The sequence below is a fragment of the Alosa pseudoharengus genome, unplaced genomic scaffold, assembly GCF_046254945.1.
Source record: "Alosa pseudoharengus isolate Yale_2024_CS ecotype anadromous, Long Island Sound unplaced genomic scaffold, YU_APseudo_1.1 YU_APseudo_1.1_scf_11, whole genome shotgun sequence".
NCBI classification, from domain to species: domain Eukaryota; kingdom Metazoa; phylum Chordata; class Actinopteri; order Clupeiformes; family Clupeidae; genus Alosa; species Alosa pseudoharengus.
This window is the reverse complement of record NW_027468576.1, coordinates 33,249,535-33,267,471: the sequence shown is the minus strand read 5'-3', so window position 1 is coordinate 33,267,471 and position 17,937 is coordinate 33,249,535. Positions and strand designations below refer to the sequence as shown.

General features: G+C 43.4%; 1 protein-coding gene across 3 annotated transcripts in view; it reads left to right on the top strand.

Moving 5' to 3' along the window:
* pla2g4ab (phospholipase A2, group IVAb (cytosolic, calcium-dependent)) overlaps positions 1 to 17,408 on the top strand; it is a 46,417-nt gene extending 29,009 nt beyond the window's left edge. For all 3 annotated transcript variants that reach the window (XM_076278927.1, XM_076278928.1, XM_076278926.1), the window contains 8 exons: positions 3,594 to 3,731; positions 3,904 to 3,996; positions 5,860 to 5,925; positions 6,332 to 6,571; positions 10,567 to 10,751; positions 12,464 to 12,653; positions 13,685 to 13,842; positions 15,975 to 17,408. In XM_076278927.1, the coding sequence (XP_076135042.1) occupies positions 3,594 to 3,731; positions 3,904 to 3,996; positions 5,860 to 5,925; positions 6,332 to 6,571; positions 10,567 to 10,751; positions 12,464 to 12,653; positions 13,685 to 13,842; positions 15,975 to 16,112 (1,208 nt within the window). In that variant the 3' untranslated portion in view covers positions 16,113 to 17,408. The remainder of the gene's footprint in view (positions 1 to 3,593; positions 3,732 to 3,903; positions 3,997 to 5,859; positions 5,926 to 6,331; positions 6,572 to 10,566; positions 10,752 to 12,463; positions 12,654 to 13,684; positions 13,843 to 15,974) is intronic.
* Positions 17,409 to 17,937: the final 529 nt, after the last annotated feature.

The window sequence follows — 17,937 nt, the reverse complement described above, 5'->3', positions numbered from 1 at the left end:
CACATAGGGGTCATAGGGGTCAGGTGAGATGATGCTGCGTAGGCCGCCTCCTAGCCTCTTGCCGTCAGTCACTCTTGACAGGTGACAGGCATGTTCACTCTGAACACTACTTATCTCCCTTCTCCCCTGCCTTCACACCAGCGTCCTGAACGCTACTTATCCAGCGTCCTGAACGCTACTTATCTCCCTTCTCCCCTGCCTTCACACCAGCGTGCTGAACGCTACTTATCTCCCTTCTCCCCTGCCTTCACACCAGACTACTGAACGCTACTTATCTCCCTTCTCCCCTGCCTTCACACCAGCGTGCTGAACGATAATTATCTCCCTTCTCCCCTGCCTTCACACCAGACTACTGAACGCTACTTATCTCCCTTCTCCCCTGCCTTCACACCAGACTACTGAACACTACTTATCTCCCTTCTCCCCTGCCTTCACACCAGACTACTGAACACTACTTATCTCCCTTCTCCCCTGCCTTCACACCAGACTACTGAACACTACTTATCTCCCTTCTCCCCTGCCTTCACACCAGACTACTGAACACTACTTATCTCCCTTCTCCCTGAACACTACTTATCTCCCTTCTCCCCTGCCTTCACACCAGCGTCCGGCTGTCAGACAGAAATGCCATCATGTCAGAGACAATAACACACGAGTGGAATTATTTGTTTCAAAGCTGTGAATCAGGACACTTTCTCTTCAGGGCACCTTCCTTTGTTAATCCTTCTCAAGAGGACGCTAATCGGAGGACCATTGTTGTCAGGCTCAGAGTGATTGTCAGAGAACGTTGCCCAAACAAACACAGACACTCCTCCAGGGTGTCTGATGATGTCGTTCTTGATAACGTTAACCATGCTTATTTGCGCAGGTACACTACTGGTCAAAAGTTTGGGGTCACTTAAAAATTTCCATTCCACTCAATTACAGACAGAATACCAGTTGAGATCAGTTGCATTTTTTTTTTTTTAAATCAGGGCAGCAGTTTTCAGATTACATTATGTGCGCACATACAGTGCATATGGAAAGCATCCACAGCACTTCCACATGTTGTTATGTTACAGCCTTATTCCAAAATATATTTAATTCTACACACAATATCCCATAATGACAACATGATTTTTTTTTTAAATGTTTGCAAATGTATTAGAAATAAATAACGAAAATATAATATGTACTGTACATAAATATTCACAGCCTGTGCTCAGTACTTTGCTGTGGCACCTTTGGCAGCAATTACAGCCTCAAGTCCTTTGGAATATGAAGCCACAAGCTTGGCACACCTATCTTTGGCCAGTTTCGCCCATTCCTCTTTACAGAACCTCTCGATCTCCATCAGGTTGGATGGGGAGCGTCGGTGCACAGCCATTTTCAGAGATGTTCAATGGGATTCATGTCTGGGCCACTTTTGGATATTCACAGAGTTGTCCTGAAGCCACTCCTTCGATATCTTGGCTGTGTGCTTAGTTTTCCTGTTGAAAGATGAACCGTCGCCCCAGTCTGAGGACAAGAGCACTCTGGAGCAGGTTTTCTTCCAGGATGTCTCTGTACATTGCTGCATTCATCTTTCCCTCAATCCCAATACTGACTAGTCTCCCAGTTCCTGCCTCTGAAAAACATCCCCACAGCATGATGCTGCCACCACCATGCTTCACTGTAGGGATGGTATTGGCCAGGTGATGAGCGGTGCCTGGTGTCCTCCAAACATAACGCTTGGCATTCACATTAAAGAGTTTGATCTTTGTTTCTCATGGTCTGAGAGTCTTTCACGTGCCTTTTGGCAAACTCCAGGTGGGCTGCCATGGGCCTTTTACTAAGGAGTGGAATTCCGTCAGGCTACTCTACCATACAGGCCGGATTGGTGGAGTGCTGCAGCGATGGTCGTCCTTCTGGAAGGTTCTCCTCTCTCCACAGAGGAACCCTGGAGCTCTGTCAGAGTGACCATCAGGTTATTGGTCACCTCCCTAACTAAAGCCCTTCTCCCCCGATCACTCAGTTTAGAGGGACGGCCAGCTCTAGGAAGAGTCCTGGTGGTTCCAAACTTCTTCCATTTACAGATGATGGAGGCCACTGTGCTCATTGGGACCTTTAAAGCAGCAGACATTTTTTCTGTACCGTTCCCCAGATCTTTGCCTCGAGACAATCCTGTCTCGGAGGTCTACAGACAATTCCTTCGACTTCACGCTTGTTTTGTGGTCTGACATGCAAATCATGTCCAATCAACTGAATTCACCACATGTGGACTCTGTAGGAATATCTCAAGGATGATCAGTGGAAACAGAATGCACCTGAATGCAAAGGTCGAGGATACTTATGTACAAGTGATTTCTTCGTTTTTTTTATTTTTTAATAAATAATGAATAATTTAAATAATAAAAAAAAATTCAAACAAACTTTTTTTAAGTTGTCATTATGGGGTTTTATGTGTAGAATTGTATCCATTTTGGAATAAGGCTGTAACATGACATAATGTGGAGAAAGTGACACGCTGTGAATACTTTGGGTATGCACTTTTATACAATCTGAAAACTGCGTCCCTGATTAAAAGAACAATGCAACTGATCTTAACTGGTATTCTGCCTATAATGGACTGGTATTCTGTCTATAATGGAGTGGAATGGAAATTTCTAAGTGACCCCAAACCTTAGTGTAGTATTAATACACCCTTAGCGTAAACCTAGACTGGTAGTGTAAATTCACTATATCGTGGAGACTTACACTAGTATGTGTGCGTGTGTGTGTATGTTGCAGTGTATGTTTTTTTATTGGCACATAGTTTTCTAAAAATGTGCACTGCAAATTATTGCTTGCATAATATATCAATAGGCTATAAGCAAGTATAGCAGATTTTAGACAAAAGTGTATTTTGGTTAGTTCATTTTGTGAAATAGGGTTCTGCTTGCCGCCTTTGCATTTATAACAGTAATCCAGTGATTTCAATAGGGTACAGATAAAACAAGGTATGTTTAACATGGTTTAGTGGGTTTGTGAAGTAGTGCGTCATGGGGTGTGTGTATTTGCGCCACTGTCGACACAAGAAGTATTTCCTCAGAAGATATGCAATGGAACAAAGAGACTACCTCCCTGGTTGGATTTGAGTGTCATTGTAAATGACAGCATGCTCGTACTTCCCTTGAATGGAAATAGTTAATGGCGTTTCCTAGGGGACTGAAGATATGCCTGGCATGACCGGCTGTCCACCCGCAGGTATCTCCCTCATCTCACACGTTGGCACCACACGCCTCCCAGGATGTTTCTACTGAAGGGGTGGGAGTAAGTGAGTCAAGCAAGTCGTGTTTACATACCGCTGCCTGTCTCTCATTCATTGGGCGAAAAATAGCTCTTATTTACACTGCCCACACACAGGCTAATAATAGTCTGCCTTGGGATATACCAAGGTATATGAAACCTGTGTGTGTGTGTGTGTGTGTACGTGTGTGTGTGTGTTGAAAACTGCTCATTTGTTTATCAGGTTACCATGCCATTTTATTTTGTTCTCCTCAGGTATGCTAGTGTGGAGGTTTGCTATTGTGTTATTGTGTGTCTCTGTGCTATTGTTTGGGGCTTTACTCGTGTGCTTGTTTGTTCATTGACAGATTGGGTAGAGTTTAGTCCATATGAGATTGGCATGGCCAAATATGGAACATTCATGACACCTGACCTTTTCGGCAGCAAGTTCTTCATGGGAACTGTAGTCAAGAAGTATGAGGAGAATCCGTTACATTTTCTAATGGGTATTCAAACATTCTCATTCTCATAATTACACATACACACACGCATATACATTAATGAGTATAATGTGCAATACATGAACTGGCAAATTACTGTCATATTTTTTGTGTAAATAAAATACAATAAACTTGACAGGTTAGATGGCATTCTGAAGCTGGTTGCTTCTCTCTGCAGGAATATGGGGTAGTGCCTTCTCCATTCTCTTCAACAGGGTGCTAGGAGTCAAGGACACAGGACCAAGTGGAAGTACTATGGAGGAGGAACTGGGTAAGACGGTGTGTGTGTGTGTGTTTTCTTGGTGTTTTATGCCCCCAACGTTGTCTTCAAGGCAGCGCTGCCTGAAAGGCACTATGGTTAGGCATGGGTTAAGGTTAGGGTTGGGGTTAGGTTTAGGATTAGGTGCCTTTAAGTTGACGGTGGCAGCGCTGCCTGGAAGACGACGTTGGGGGCATAAAACACCATTGAGTGTGTGTGTGTGTGTGTATGTGTGTGTGTGTGTGTCTGTGTGTAGTGTGTGTAGTTTCCAACTAGTCTACCTCATTCAGCTGCAAAGTCAAGTTAAGGTAAACATTGTCAGCATAGGAATCAAAGGTACCATTATGACATCTGTTTAACATCATTATGACAGTAGCTATGTCCTAACTCCTGGCTGAGTACTGTGATGCTGCTTGAAACCAGACTGAACTGCTTAGCAGTAATAGCTTCATTCAGCAACTTCAAATAGATGGACGTTTGTAACTACTGGGTAGTGAAGCATCCAAGTTAAGTTTCATCAAGAGGTTGTGCAACAGCCAATTTGTCAGGAACATAATCTGAAGTCAGGGAGCTATTTTTCTAATCTACTGTAGCTGCAGAGCAGGACTGATATAGTCAGCTACCTGCTGCAGAAACTGTGTGGGAAAAATATTATGTGTGTGACCTTTGGTGTACATGTTGTGGGCAGTGGGCACATAATAGATGACTAATAATAAGTATGGTATGCTTCTCCACAATGAAACTTATGAAGTTGACGCATCATCACAACACAGATTCCAGAGAGCTCAAACAGCAATACTTTCATTTGTAAGCTATTTTTATGTGGTGCAACGGATTATGACTAAGTGTCAGTTATGTCCAGCAAAAATACCACAGGTGCGACATCAGAGGTGATGATCAACATCAGAAGTATTTGAGTTTGGTTCTCAAGCCTATCCTGTGTCTGGGGAACACCTCATTGTCGGGTGATTGACAGCTGGGCAAACTGGCCTAGCCATGCAGGCTGAAAATAGTTTGCATTTAGCAGGACAGTCATACTGAATGAATGTGTGTGAGTGTGTGTGTGTGTGTTTGTTTGCAGCTCTGCTCCCTTGATTGTTTCTTGTGGAATGCATTGTTGCAAACTCATTATTGTTATTGCATTGTCAATCAAGAATGCCCTTACCTCACATTTGTGTGTGTGTGTGTGTTTGTATGTGTGGACAAGTGAGAAAAACGAATTACTTACTGTAATGGTTGTTGATGTGTCAGGTGCTGAAAAGGATAATTTACTGTAATTGCCGTTCTTTTTTTGTCACTTTGTATATAAACTGCGGATTATTCTGTCAGATTTACACACCCAACAAGCACCCACCTACATTCTCAGTATTCTCTACACACTGCAAATAGTACAATAATTGGACATGAAGTGAATAGTGTGTGTGTGTGTGTTTGCGTCGTGCAGGTATGTGTGTGTGTGTGTGTGAGTGTGTGCGTGTGTGTGTGTTTGCGTCGTGCGGGTGTATGTTAGTGTGTGTGTGTGTGTGTGTATGTGTGTTTGCGTTGTGCGGGTGTGTGAGTGTGTAAGTGTGTGTGTGTGCGTGTGTTTGCGTCGTGCGGGTGTGTGTTAGTGTGTGTGTGTGTATGTGTGTTTGCGTTGTGCGGGTGTGTGAGTGTGTGCGTATGCGTGTGTGTGTGTGAGTGTTTGTGAGTGTTTGTGTGTGTGTGGGGGTGTGTGTGTGTGATTGCTTTGTGCGGGTGTGTGTGTGGAAGTGTGTGCGTGTGCGCGCGCGTGCGCGTGTGTGTGTATGTGTGAGTGTGTGTGTGCGTGTGTGTGTGTACGCGTGAGTACAGTATGTACTGCAAGTTAACAGATGCTTTGCGTCTGCACTACAGAACATATCAGGCCCGCAGACATCGTGGGAGCCGACAACATGGACAATGACGAGGAGCCACGCAAAGGTAAGGAGTGTTGTGTGTTTCACCAGGACACAATATGCCCAGGCTGTATGCCACGCCACAAGCCACGTTTGCACCCTCACCAGCAACGTGGCTTATTGGTTCCCTCACTGGCATGACCTTTCAAAGAATTTAGATGAATATGATGCATGGCCATTGAAGCTGACTTAATGATGGTGTCAAATAAGAGATGCAAAACCATTTTAATACTTGCCTTGAACATTTTAAATAAAGGTACCCATGTTTACATTTGGGTCAAAAAGTTCAAAAAGTCCTTTTCATTCTGTCTTCAAAGCAGCTAAATGATTTAAAACTATAAGTATTGATAGTTTCATATGAATGCAATCTCTCTCTCTCTCTCTTCCCCTCTCTCTCTCTCGTTCCCTCTCTCTTTCCCTATGTCTCGCAGGTGGCTCAGAGGGCAAGGATGCGGAGGAGGAGTTCCACCAGCGAGCTCAGGCCAGCTGGGTCCAGCGCATGGTCTCGTCCCTCTTCAGCGACTCGTCACTGTTTAACACGCGCGAGGGCCGCGCCGGCAAGGTGCACAACTTCATGCTGGGCCTCAACCTCAACACCTCAATGCCTTTTTCGCCCTTCAGTGACTACATGTACTCGCAGGTGGCCGAGGAGGAGGTCGACGCCGTCACAGGTGAGGTCAAGACCGAAAGGGTTAACACACTGTCGTGGTGGAGAGATATTAGAAAGCTAGATACCGCATTGACTGTCGAGTTCTATTAGGTGGCATCGTAAACGCGGCCGCCATATTGGTGGGGACAACAATAACTGGAGGCCAATAGAGAAACATGTGACTCTGACTGGAAATCAAACAGGTGTCTCTGATTGCGGCAAGTGTTACTGTCACTCTCCCATAGACAGTAAACGTACTGCCCCCACCAATGTGGCTGTGCTATTTACATACATTCGGGAGCCCAATGCAGTATCTGGCTTTCTAATATCTATGGTGGAGAGGTAATTTATGCTTCTCGCTGTTTAGACTTTGGGCTAATGCTAATGCAATTTTGTGCTGTGTTCTTCCTCATATTTGTGACCCCGTCTGTGAAAACCCAGTTAAAACCGGCAAATCTAATTATGAGATAAAGAGTGTGAAAGTAGTCATAGCATAAAAATGTCATTATAGGTCATTGTGTGTTTATTGTTGTAAAAGACAGATTATGTATTGGGGTTTCAAGATATAGTGCTCAAAATGTAATTTATAACATGATAAATACTGAAATTAATGATTTTATTGATACTACATTTCCATTTTTTTCGGGGAAAATGCCAGAAGTTGGCTTCCTAAACATTGGTTTTCAATGTGGCACACAAACACATGGTGATTCCGGTGTCATTCACAGGTCACACTTATCCTCAGTGATGATGGTTCACTTCTTTCTTCTTTCTTTTGGGCGGAGGCAGCTTTCACACGGGCTTTGTGCATTAGCTCAGTAAACAACAACTACTACCAGAGAGATATTTTGTGGCAGCCATGCAAAACACTATGTTGCAGAGAACACACTCGGCATGTGGAAAATCTCTCAACCATCTCAGAGAACAAAAAACACTGTCAGAACACACTGAAAGTGCTCAAAGATTCAACTGCGACAGTCCCATAATTCATCATGTCAGAGGACATAATGGACGTAATCCACAGACACTGATTAATTGAGGTAGTTAGTATAAGTATAAGTAAGTATATATACTCTTTTGATCCCGTGAGGGAAATTTGGTCTCTGCATTTATCCCAATCCGTGAAACGCACTCAGCACACAGTGAAGACACAGTGAGGTGAAGCACACACTAATCCCGGCGCAGTGAGCTGCCTGCAACAACAGTGGCGCTCGGGGAGCAGTGAGGGGTTGGGTGCCTTGCTCAAGGGCACTTCAGCCATGCCTAATGGTCGGGGTTCGAACCGGCAACCCTCCAGTTACAAGTCCGAAGCGCTAACCAGTAGGCCACGGCTGCCCCTCCAGTAGGCCACGGCTGCCCCTCCAATAGGCCACGGCTGCCCCTCCAGTTGGCCACGGCTGCCCCTCCAATAGGCCACTGCTGCCCCTAGTTGTACTCGAGGAGCTGAATCTCCTGCAGTGTTGGCTGTATTGCCTGATCTGTGTTCCTCCAGGGCTCTGCGCTGTTCCAACTGGCTGCCAGACTACAGCTGAGAAATCTGGCTAGTGGAACTAAAGCCTGGCGCAGTCTTTGCTGCAGTTTATGATGATTAATAGGCAGAACACAAAGCTAATAGCAAACAGACCACAATAGTATGTGTTTGTTGAGGTATGTAGCTGTTTCCATAACAAATGCCAGTGAAGCCCTGAGCCCTCCATTGGTGAGAAAGTTAGACATGGTTCTCCCAATACTAGCCAGACCCCAGACAGAGCACTCTGCAATCCTTCCCCACATTCCTATGATGGGGAATCCCAGATGCACGAGCTAAGCCATGCCTGATGTAAATGCTCATTCAGAAATTACTTGATAACCCATAAACAGTCCAGTAGCATCAAGAGTCCCGTGGGAATTTTGGTGAGAAAACAAGCCACCATGCTACTGTAGATGCCTCAAGTGGACCCTGATGGTTCATAAAAAAACATGGTGGCACTCTGGGAAATGGTGCGGTCATATAGTTTTGACATATTTAGTGCTTGTGTCCTAATGGGCATTTTCACGACACTTGAAAATCGATGTTGTCTTTCTTCTTACACTTAATTATGATCCAACAGGGTTGTTTGCTATCAAACTGATCGGTATGAATGAATGAATGAATCAGTGTGCCCCGTTCCCTGACATCCCAGTGCCTAACACTGAATGCGCCAAAGTCGGGGCTGTGACATCAAGTCTGTAAAACCTGACAAACGTTGAAAGCCGCTCCTGCTCCAGGGAGGCAAAAGGCGGTGGGTTGAAAGCAAATAGTTAAATTGGACGGTAGGACAGTGACGGATTGACAACCTTCAGAATGAACGCTGGATTGGGTTTTAATACAACCCTCGTGTCACCCGGGAAAAATTGCATACAGGCTAGATTCATGGATAAGGCGTGAATATCGCGTTTAGCCGTAGATAAGGCCACCAACAATGCCGTTTTAAGTGAGAGCACTTTAAGATCCAACTGCTGTAATGGCTCGAAGTGAGGACGAGACAGAACATCCAAAACCATAAGTAGATCCCATGAAGGGGCCAGTGGTTTAGAAACCGGGTGGAGACGTCGCGTCCCTTTGATAAATTGACGTATAAGAGGGTGCTGGCCCGCTGTTTTGTCCCCAAAGTATGTATGTGTCCCCACATATCAGCAATAAGTGGTCATAGCTCTTTCATAATACATAGCTCAATTTTATGCAGTATGTGATGAATTTGATTTCTTTAACATGAATGCCCAGAATGTTTGGCTGCCTGAGGAGAACAGTGGATAAGGTCAGTGGATAACCTTGTTTTTAGTTGAAATCGTTAGACAAAACATGCTTTGTAAAGCTATGACTCCCTGCCCACTGACCTGTAATTGTGATTTAGCTTCCTCACATTATTCTTGGGTTATTTGCTAACCTCACTAAGACAGGAAATTACATCAACAAGATAAGGTAGCACTTTAAAAATCACAAAAGGTAAACATCCTTGGTACTTTAAGGTCATGAGAGATTAGTACAATTGTCTTAGCAGACTGCTATCTTGCAATGTCTTGCAATTTGGTCATGAAGTCACCGTTGACGCTCTATCCTGGCCGCCTTACACACTCATACTACAGGTTGAGTCAGCGGATCAGAATGGGAGAGTTTTTGCCAGGTGATTTGCTTATTCTCCACTATTGGTTCCTGGCCAACTGGGTGGTCTATTCCAAGCAATAATTATTAAGGTGTGTGGTGTAGGAACTTGTTTGTTTGATATCTATGTTAACCTGAGCATGATTTTGACTTAACCTTTTTTTTTCTTCCATCCCTTCTGGGGACATACAGAGAGTTTCCCGACACACACACACACACACACTATCTCTTTCTCTCTCTCTATCTCTCTCTCTCTCTCTCTTTCTCTCTATCTCTCTGACCTTAACCAGCTGCATAACATCACCCTGAGACACAAGTTTATACTAGAACACACACACAGATACAGACACACACACACACACATTAAGCAATGTATCTGCACCCACCCATCCATCCCTTTTCACCAACTCACATGAAGCATTAGAGTGATGACTACTTTCAGGGTGGTAAAGCATGCTTGTCCAAAGCAGGGTTGTGCACAATTCGAATTGCAATTCTGCTTCCTGTTTGCTACCTCAATTGAAATGCAAGTGAAATTCAAGAATTTAATTGGAATTTAAGAGCCAGTTTCAATTCAATTCTGGAATTTTGCACAAGCCTGGTCCAAAGTCCTTCTTCCTGAAGCTACTTTGCATAGATGCAATGTTTGGCACCCGCCACTCTTACCTTTATTTAGATGAGAGGAAAGAGATTAGTTTGAGCAAGATTGGAGATCTCTATGTGTGCGTGTGCGTGTGTGTGTGTGTGTGAGAGAGAAAGAGAGAGAGAGAGAGAGAGCGTATGTCTGTGTAATGAGATACAGAATGGTGAATTTTTGTACAGCTCTCGGTCATTTTGAGTATTTGTACATCGGTGTAAGCTTTTTGCATATTGATTTGATTTTGGAATCTTCTCAGACCCAGACGAGTTTGACCGCATCTATGAGCCGCTGGATGTGAAGAGTAAGAAGATCCACGTGGTGGACAGTGGCCTGACCTACAACCTGCCCTACCCGCTTATCTTGCGGCCACAGCGAGGAGTCGACCTCATCATCTCCTTCGACTTCTCTGCCCGGCCCAGCGACTCCAGCCCGCCCTTCAAGGTGAGACAGGAACATGTACTGTACGTACATGTACAGTGCGTGCGCACTTACGATGGTGTTTTAAGCCCCCACCGTCGACTTCAAGGCAGCGCTGCGACCATCGACTTCATGGCACCTAACCCTTAACCCTAACCCTTGCCTAACCCTAGTGCCTTCCATGCAGCGCTGCCTGGAAGACGACGTTGGAGGCTTAAAACACCAAACACCCACTTAAAGTCCACACAAATTTACAGCATAACAGCAACAACAAAAACAACACAAACAATCAAAACTTGCACGTACTGTATGAGCAGAATCATTTGGCTTCACCACAAACCTATTTTAAAAAAGAATTCTGTCTCTTCAACATATCACATGAAACCCGCCACCTTTTGGAATGTTTTTAGTGTCATGCAACTTACCTAAAAATGTGTTCCCATTTCACTTTTGCGAAGCATTTCCATTACTTGTTTTTCATTTCGCAGTTTAGATTTCCGCATTTTCCGCAGTGTAACGAGAAGCTCAAGCACACGTTAGACAATCAAAATCCCGAAAATAGCAACAACAGCAACAAATCACTTCCTTTTTCTCCTTTGAACTGACGAAAAATCTCCGCCTCTTCACATAAATCTCCGTTTGTACCTGTTTAGACACAGGTCGTCTAACCACAGGTCGTCACCACCTTATTGCCTTATTGTCTTGTCGTCTAAACACCACCTTATTGCCTTATCGTCTTGTTGTCTAAACACTACCTTATTGCCTTATCGTGTTGTCGTCTAAACACCACCTTATTGCCTTATCGTGTTGTCGTCTGAACACCACCTTATTGCCTTATTGTCCATGTCGTCTAAACACCACCTTATTGCCTTATCGTCTTGTCGTCTAAACACCACCTTATTGCCTTATTGTGTTGTCGTCTAAACACCACCTTATTGCCTTATCGTCTTTTAATCTAAACACCACCTTATTGCCTTATTGTCTTGTCGTCTAAACACCACCTTATTGCCTTATCGTGTTGTCGTCTAAACACCACCTTATTGCCTTATCGTCCATTTCGTCTAAACACCACCTTATTGACTTATCGTCTTTTCATCTAAACACCACCTTATTGCCTTATCGTCTTGTCGTCTAAACACCACCTTATTGCCTTATTGTGTTGTCGTCTAAACACCACCTTATTACCTTATCGTCTTTTAATCTAAACACCACCTTATTGCCTTATTGTCTTGTCGTCTAAACACCACCTTATTGCCTTATCGTGTTGTCGTCTAAACACCACCTTATTGCCTTATCGTCCATTTCGTCTAAACACCACCTTATTGCCTAATCGTCTTTTAATCTAAACACCACCTTATTGCCTTATTGTCTTGTCGTCTAAACACCACCTTATTGCCTTATCGTGTTGTCGTCTAAACACCACCTTATTGCCTTATCGTCCATGTCGTCTAAACACCACCTTATTGCCTTATCGTCTTTTCATCTAAACACCACCTTATTGCCTTATTGTCTTGTCGTCTAAACACCACCTTATTGACTTATCGTCTTGTTGTCTAAACACCACCTTATTGCCTTATTGTGTTGTCGTCTAAACACCACCTTATTGCCTTATCGTCCATGTTGTCTAAACAATCGTGTTGTCGTCTAAACATCACCTTATTGCCTCATCCTATTCACACCTGATCATTATTACTTAGGGATTCATTGTCTTATCCTCACTTCTTGTGTGTTAACAGGAGCTGTTGCTGGCAGAGAAATGGGCTCGCATGAATAAACTGCCCTTCCCTAAAATTGACCCCAAAGTGTTTGACCGTGAGGGTCTGAAAGAATGCTATGTCTTCAAGCCCAACAAGGATGACAAGAACTGCCCCACTGTGATACACTTTGTGCTGGTCAACATCAACTTCAGGCAGTTCAAAGCCCCTGGTATGTGTGTCTCTGTGTCTCTATGTCTGTGTGTGTGTGTGTGTGTGTGTGTGTGTGTGTGTGTGTGCATGTGCGTATGTGTGCGTGTGCTTGTGCGCGCGCGCGCGAGTGTGTGTGTGTGTGCGTGTGCGCACGTGTGTGTGTGTGTGTGTAGATGCATGTGGATATGTGTGTTTTTTTGTGTGTGTGTGTGTATATGTTTGTGTCAGGAGAGGGAAAATATATTCATATGTTACTTCCATAATCCTAACTTGTTGAACTTGTGATGGCATCAGGATGTACTGCTCTTAAAGTTATACTTAGATGTCAAGAGGCACATTCCAGGGCAGACCGCTCTTCCCTCTGTATGTGTGTGTTTGTGTGTGTGTGTGTGTGTGTCTGTGTCTGTGTGTGTGTGTGTGTGTGTGCTTAAGTAAATCATTAGCCCCATGTGGCGAGTGTACAACTGTGTGTCTGTGTGGGTTCTGTCATGTGAAATTATGGCCCACTAAAACTTCCTGGGAGTCTCTGACAACTATAAAACACTGTGCAGAGTAAACGCAATACATCATCAGGGACATACTCACACACACACACACACACACACACACACACACACACACACACACACACACACACACACACACACACACACACACACACAGATACACACACATGCAAAGAGACAGTCATACAGTTTCCTCTTTGTTTGTGCGTGTGCAATGTGCATGCAGAACAACAATACATATTCCTCTTTGCAACTTTTCACAGCTTGAGCTACTGCTCTATATATAAACTCCTTTAAGTGTGATTATTACTTCTGCCATCTGCTATATTCTCCTGCACTCTGTGACTGTTTCTTTGTTTGTTTTATAGTAAGTCTTCTAAGCAGACACAATAAAATCATACTCTGTCTCCTCATCGGGTGTTTAGCAGACTAAAACGTGTATAGCAGTGCAGTTGCAATTTGTTTTATAATGTTTTTTTTTTCTGACTGTTAAAGTTACAAGTAAAGTTACATTTGACCTCCATTTATGTCCTTTCCAATGCAGGAGTTCCAAGAGAGACCGAGAAAGATAAGGAATTTGCCGATTTTGACATCTTCGACGACCCTAACACGCCGTACTCCACCTTCAACTTCCAGTACCCTAACCATGCCTTCCAGCAGCTGCACGACCTAATGGAGTTCAACACGCTCAACAACATTGAGGTATGTATAACATTTAAAAAAAAGGTGTGTCTATAAACATTCAAATGATTCGTATGCCCATCAGGAATGTGTGCAGCTCTCTGCCATACAAGGATTTGATATGCAAATCATGTGTGCTTTTCCACTGAAGACATGTAAAGCATGCAGAATGCCTGGGGTGGCTGTAGTGCACTCATCATCACATGAGAGAGAGCTCATGGTCACACATCATGAGCCAAATTCATACCTGGCAGTGGCATGGTCATGTGCATACTAGAGCTGGCTATCACTACTGATTTCCTGAAACAATTCAATTCAGATTCACAATACTCCAATTCCATTTGATTTCCCATTTGATTCAATTCAATATCGATTTTGTTATAAATATTTCTATTACAATACCAGTTTTTGCTTGAATATGAAATGGAATCCCAGTGAACTAATGATGTACATTTTACAGGGAACCCTCTAACATAGTGCATTTTTAAAATTCTATTATTTTATTAAATTCCCTGAGGTCCTTTTGCAAAGTCTGCAAGGTTTTTTTTAATTGAACAAAAATGTGTTCATATTTCTTGTGATGTTCTAGCATCTTATTTCAAAGCCAACAGCCAAAGACTTCAATTCACATTTCCACAGGAAAAGGCATAGAGTTACGGTACATTAAACCATTGATCTCATGATTTCAGGAATCAGTATTATTAAATCAGTAAATTATTAAAATAAAGATTGTTTAAAAACCCATCTCTAGTGCATACAAAATACATACAAAACACTACATATGGATGGCTCTGTGGAAGGTGTACTTAAAATCAGCCGGCCTCCATCCAGGAGAGTGGTATTGTTTTCAGGATGGGAGTATGAGTTTGGGATTATATGATAGTCAAACTACTGCCTGGTTTGCCATGTGGTAATTGGACCAGTAAAGTATCTTAATGTTTCCCTTTGCGAGTGCATACTTTGGCACATAAAACACTGATTGTGTCAGTGAGCAAACTGTCTGCCTATGAGGCATTCATATCTTCCATTCACTCCCACAGGGATGGGAGGAGACAAGACGCTTACATCAGCGTCCTTGCAGCCCATAACGAACAATTATCTAATTAATTCATATTTAATCAGATTGGTGCTGAAACACCCTCCACTTGCACCCAGTGTCACCAGCAGATACGTCTCCATAAATTAGCAGATATGTCTCCATAAATCAGCAGATATGTCTCCATAAATCAGCATGTCAACGCATTCAATCCCGTAGCTAACTGCACTTTATTTGGAACTGTTTCATAACTCTGGAGTTGATCAATTCATGAAGTGTCTCCTTCACAGTAGCTTGACGTGTTTCTATTTTTTATAGACACCCGTGGCCCACTGGTTAGGGATGTGTGGGTGTCTGGGTGTGTATGTCTGCTCCTAGTGTGTATGTGTATGTGTGTGCACTATGCCTGGATGGGTTAAATGCCGAGGACAGGACAAAGAAAGTAACTTAACTTAAAGGCATCCTATGCAAGTATTTTTTACCTCTATATAACAGCTTCAAAACAACGCTGATGTAAACTAAGTTGTAATAGGGAGAATCGCACGCCACAGCCTAGCCATCTACAGAGAACAGGCCTTGCAACTAGCTCTCCCTCGATCTGGAGAATCCCAAATCACTTTACAGCAATTGTATAATAGCCTATTTTGTATTAAATCATCTTGCCAGTTGGCATGAAATGGCCGGTTTGTAAACAAATTCACATATACCATGTCCAGGGGGAAGGGTTCTAGCCATGAGCAGTATTTATGACTTTTGTGTAAAATACAAATACTCCACAACTGCAGAGGGAGCCGAGCATAAAGAAAAGAACTGCATTGGATACTTTTAACTTTTGTGTTGTTCAGTGTGAGGCACTATGACCGCTCTGCACAGAATTGTAGACGATCTGTTACTCATAGCACACTTCCTTCCTCATTACGACATCTGCAGTTGATACTGGCGATGGTATACCTGATTCTGAGTTAAGGTTACCACACAAGATTTAGCACTCGGAACACAACAAACAGAACACTGTGCCTCATATCCTCTCTGAATCTTTCCCATGAAATGTGCGTTGTAATGAGTAATATTTACTCATGTCATGCCAACCTTTGTATCTGTATCTTTGTACCTTTAGGTTATCAAAGAGGCAATAAAGGACAGTGTTGTGTACCGCAAAGAGAACCCGACGCGCTGTTCCGTCTCCCTCTCGCTGAACGAGATCCAGAACAAGAAGTTCCTGAAGAGGGAGACCCGAGCAACGGCGCGCAAGTGAAGACCTCTGGTGGTGACAGCAGTGACCTAACGTGACCTCTGATAACCTCTCGTGACCTTTTCCAGACTAATCAGAGAAGAGGGGTTTGGGGCAAATGTCCTGCTGGTCACTCAGGTTCTCTTGTCTGGAGGATTCTCTCAGCTGACCACATCATCCCTGTGTTGTAAGAAAGGACTGTGAGAAAAGGCATCCCTGGTGAACTCACAACCCCCCAGGCCTCCCACCTCTGTCTGTGAACGTATTTTGATTCAGGCCATGCGTGGGCTGAGGAAGTTGGAGTTTCCAAATGACTCGCTCGAACACAAACACAAACACAACGTTGAATTTGCGCCATTTTCTGGGGTGTGGGATGTTAGGAATCCTATCAAGTGTAGGAAATTTAAAGATGTCCACTCATGTTGATGCAATTTGGCCGGACGTAAACAAAACTCAATCTCTCACTTTCCATCTGTTTTATCTGAATAGCCTCATCAGCTGAGTTCAGACCTAGTTTTGTTTGGCTTCATGTTGCTTTCAAGGAGTCCATAAACATTCATGAGTGCGTGCAAGGGCACCAACCTGCCTTTAGCATGGCTGAAGGGGAAGCTCTGCGGTGGATACTACGAGCCTGGCTGAAGCAGAAGTTTCAAAACGCAACCCTGTTCTCGAGACATCCTCAAATCATCTCAGCCATGTTTATGAAAGACCGGGAGTGGTTTCAGAGTGGCTTTACTCACCTAACAAAAAAACATTGTGGTTCGCCTTTCTTCCTTTCATTCATTGCCCTTTTCCGATCTCTCTCTCTCTCTCTCTCTCTTTCTCTCTCTGCCTCTATTCTAGGTCTTGGAAGGTGCTTGTCTTTGTTATTACAGGCGATTGCTAATTCCTGCTTTGTCATTTCCTAACCGGAAGACCCCAACAGTCACTATTCAGACAGTAAGAGGAAGAGAAAGAGAGAGAGATGTGAATGTTTCCATGTTTCTCACAGTATACCTAGGCTACTTGATGCTAGTGTGTGTGGGTGTGTGTGTGTGTGTGTGTGTGTGTGTGTGTGTATGTACAATTAATGGTGTGTGTGTGTGTGTGTGTGTGTGTGTGTGTTTGTGTCTTGAAGTGTATGTACAATACATTGTGTGTGTGTGTGTGTGTGTGTGTATGTGTGTGTGTGTGTGTGTAGGCTGTGGTAATGGAAACTCTTCCCCTGGGCACTTTTAGTGGAATCTTAAGAATGTGGCCTTTTCTCCACCCTCACCTGTGCCTGCATCAGCTTATGGAATATCACAGCACCCTGTCCCTTACAGGATTCATCTGACAGCATGCAAACATACAGTACATAAATATTATACAAAAATGTGTCTATACAAACATTCATACATACATTCATACATACATACATACATACATACATACATACATATACTGTACTATATCTCTCCATTTGGGGGTTTAAGGGAAATGTATTCAAATCATTTTATCCAGAAGTTTAAATTATTTCAGGCCTTTGAATGATGCACCATGAGTCATGCGTCATTCCCATTTGTTGCACAATACATGTGCCTAATACATATACTTGTTGTATGTATTTAGACTATAGCTGACTTTGTAGGTATGCGATTCTCAGCTTCACCTTTGCTCAAGGTAGAAAAGTCGCCACTGTTCTGCCGCTGTACTGCCATTGATATCCTTGTTAAATAAATATTTAGATGCTGTGACCATATAATGAACTCACAGCAAGATTCATCCAAGACTTGGGAGCACTTTGTTACATAGTCTTTTTACGCTGTAACTATACCAGAAAGTGTGGCACCTCTTAACCAGAGTTTCATACGAGTATCAATGTGTCATT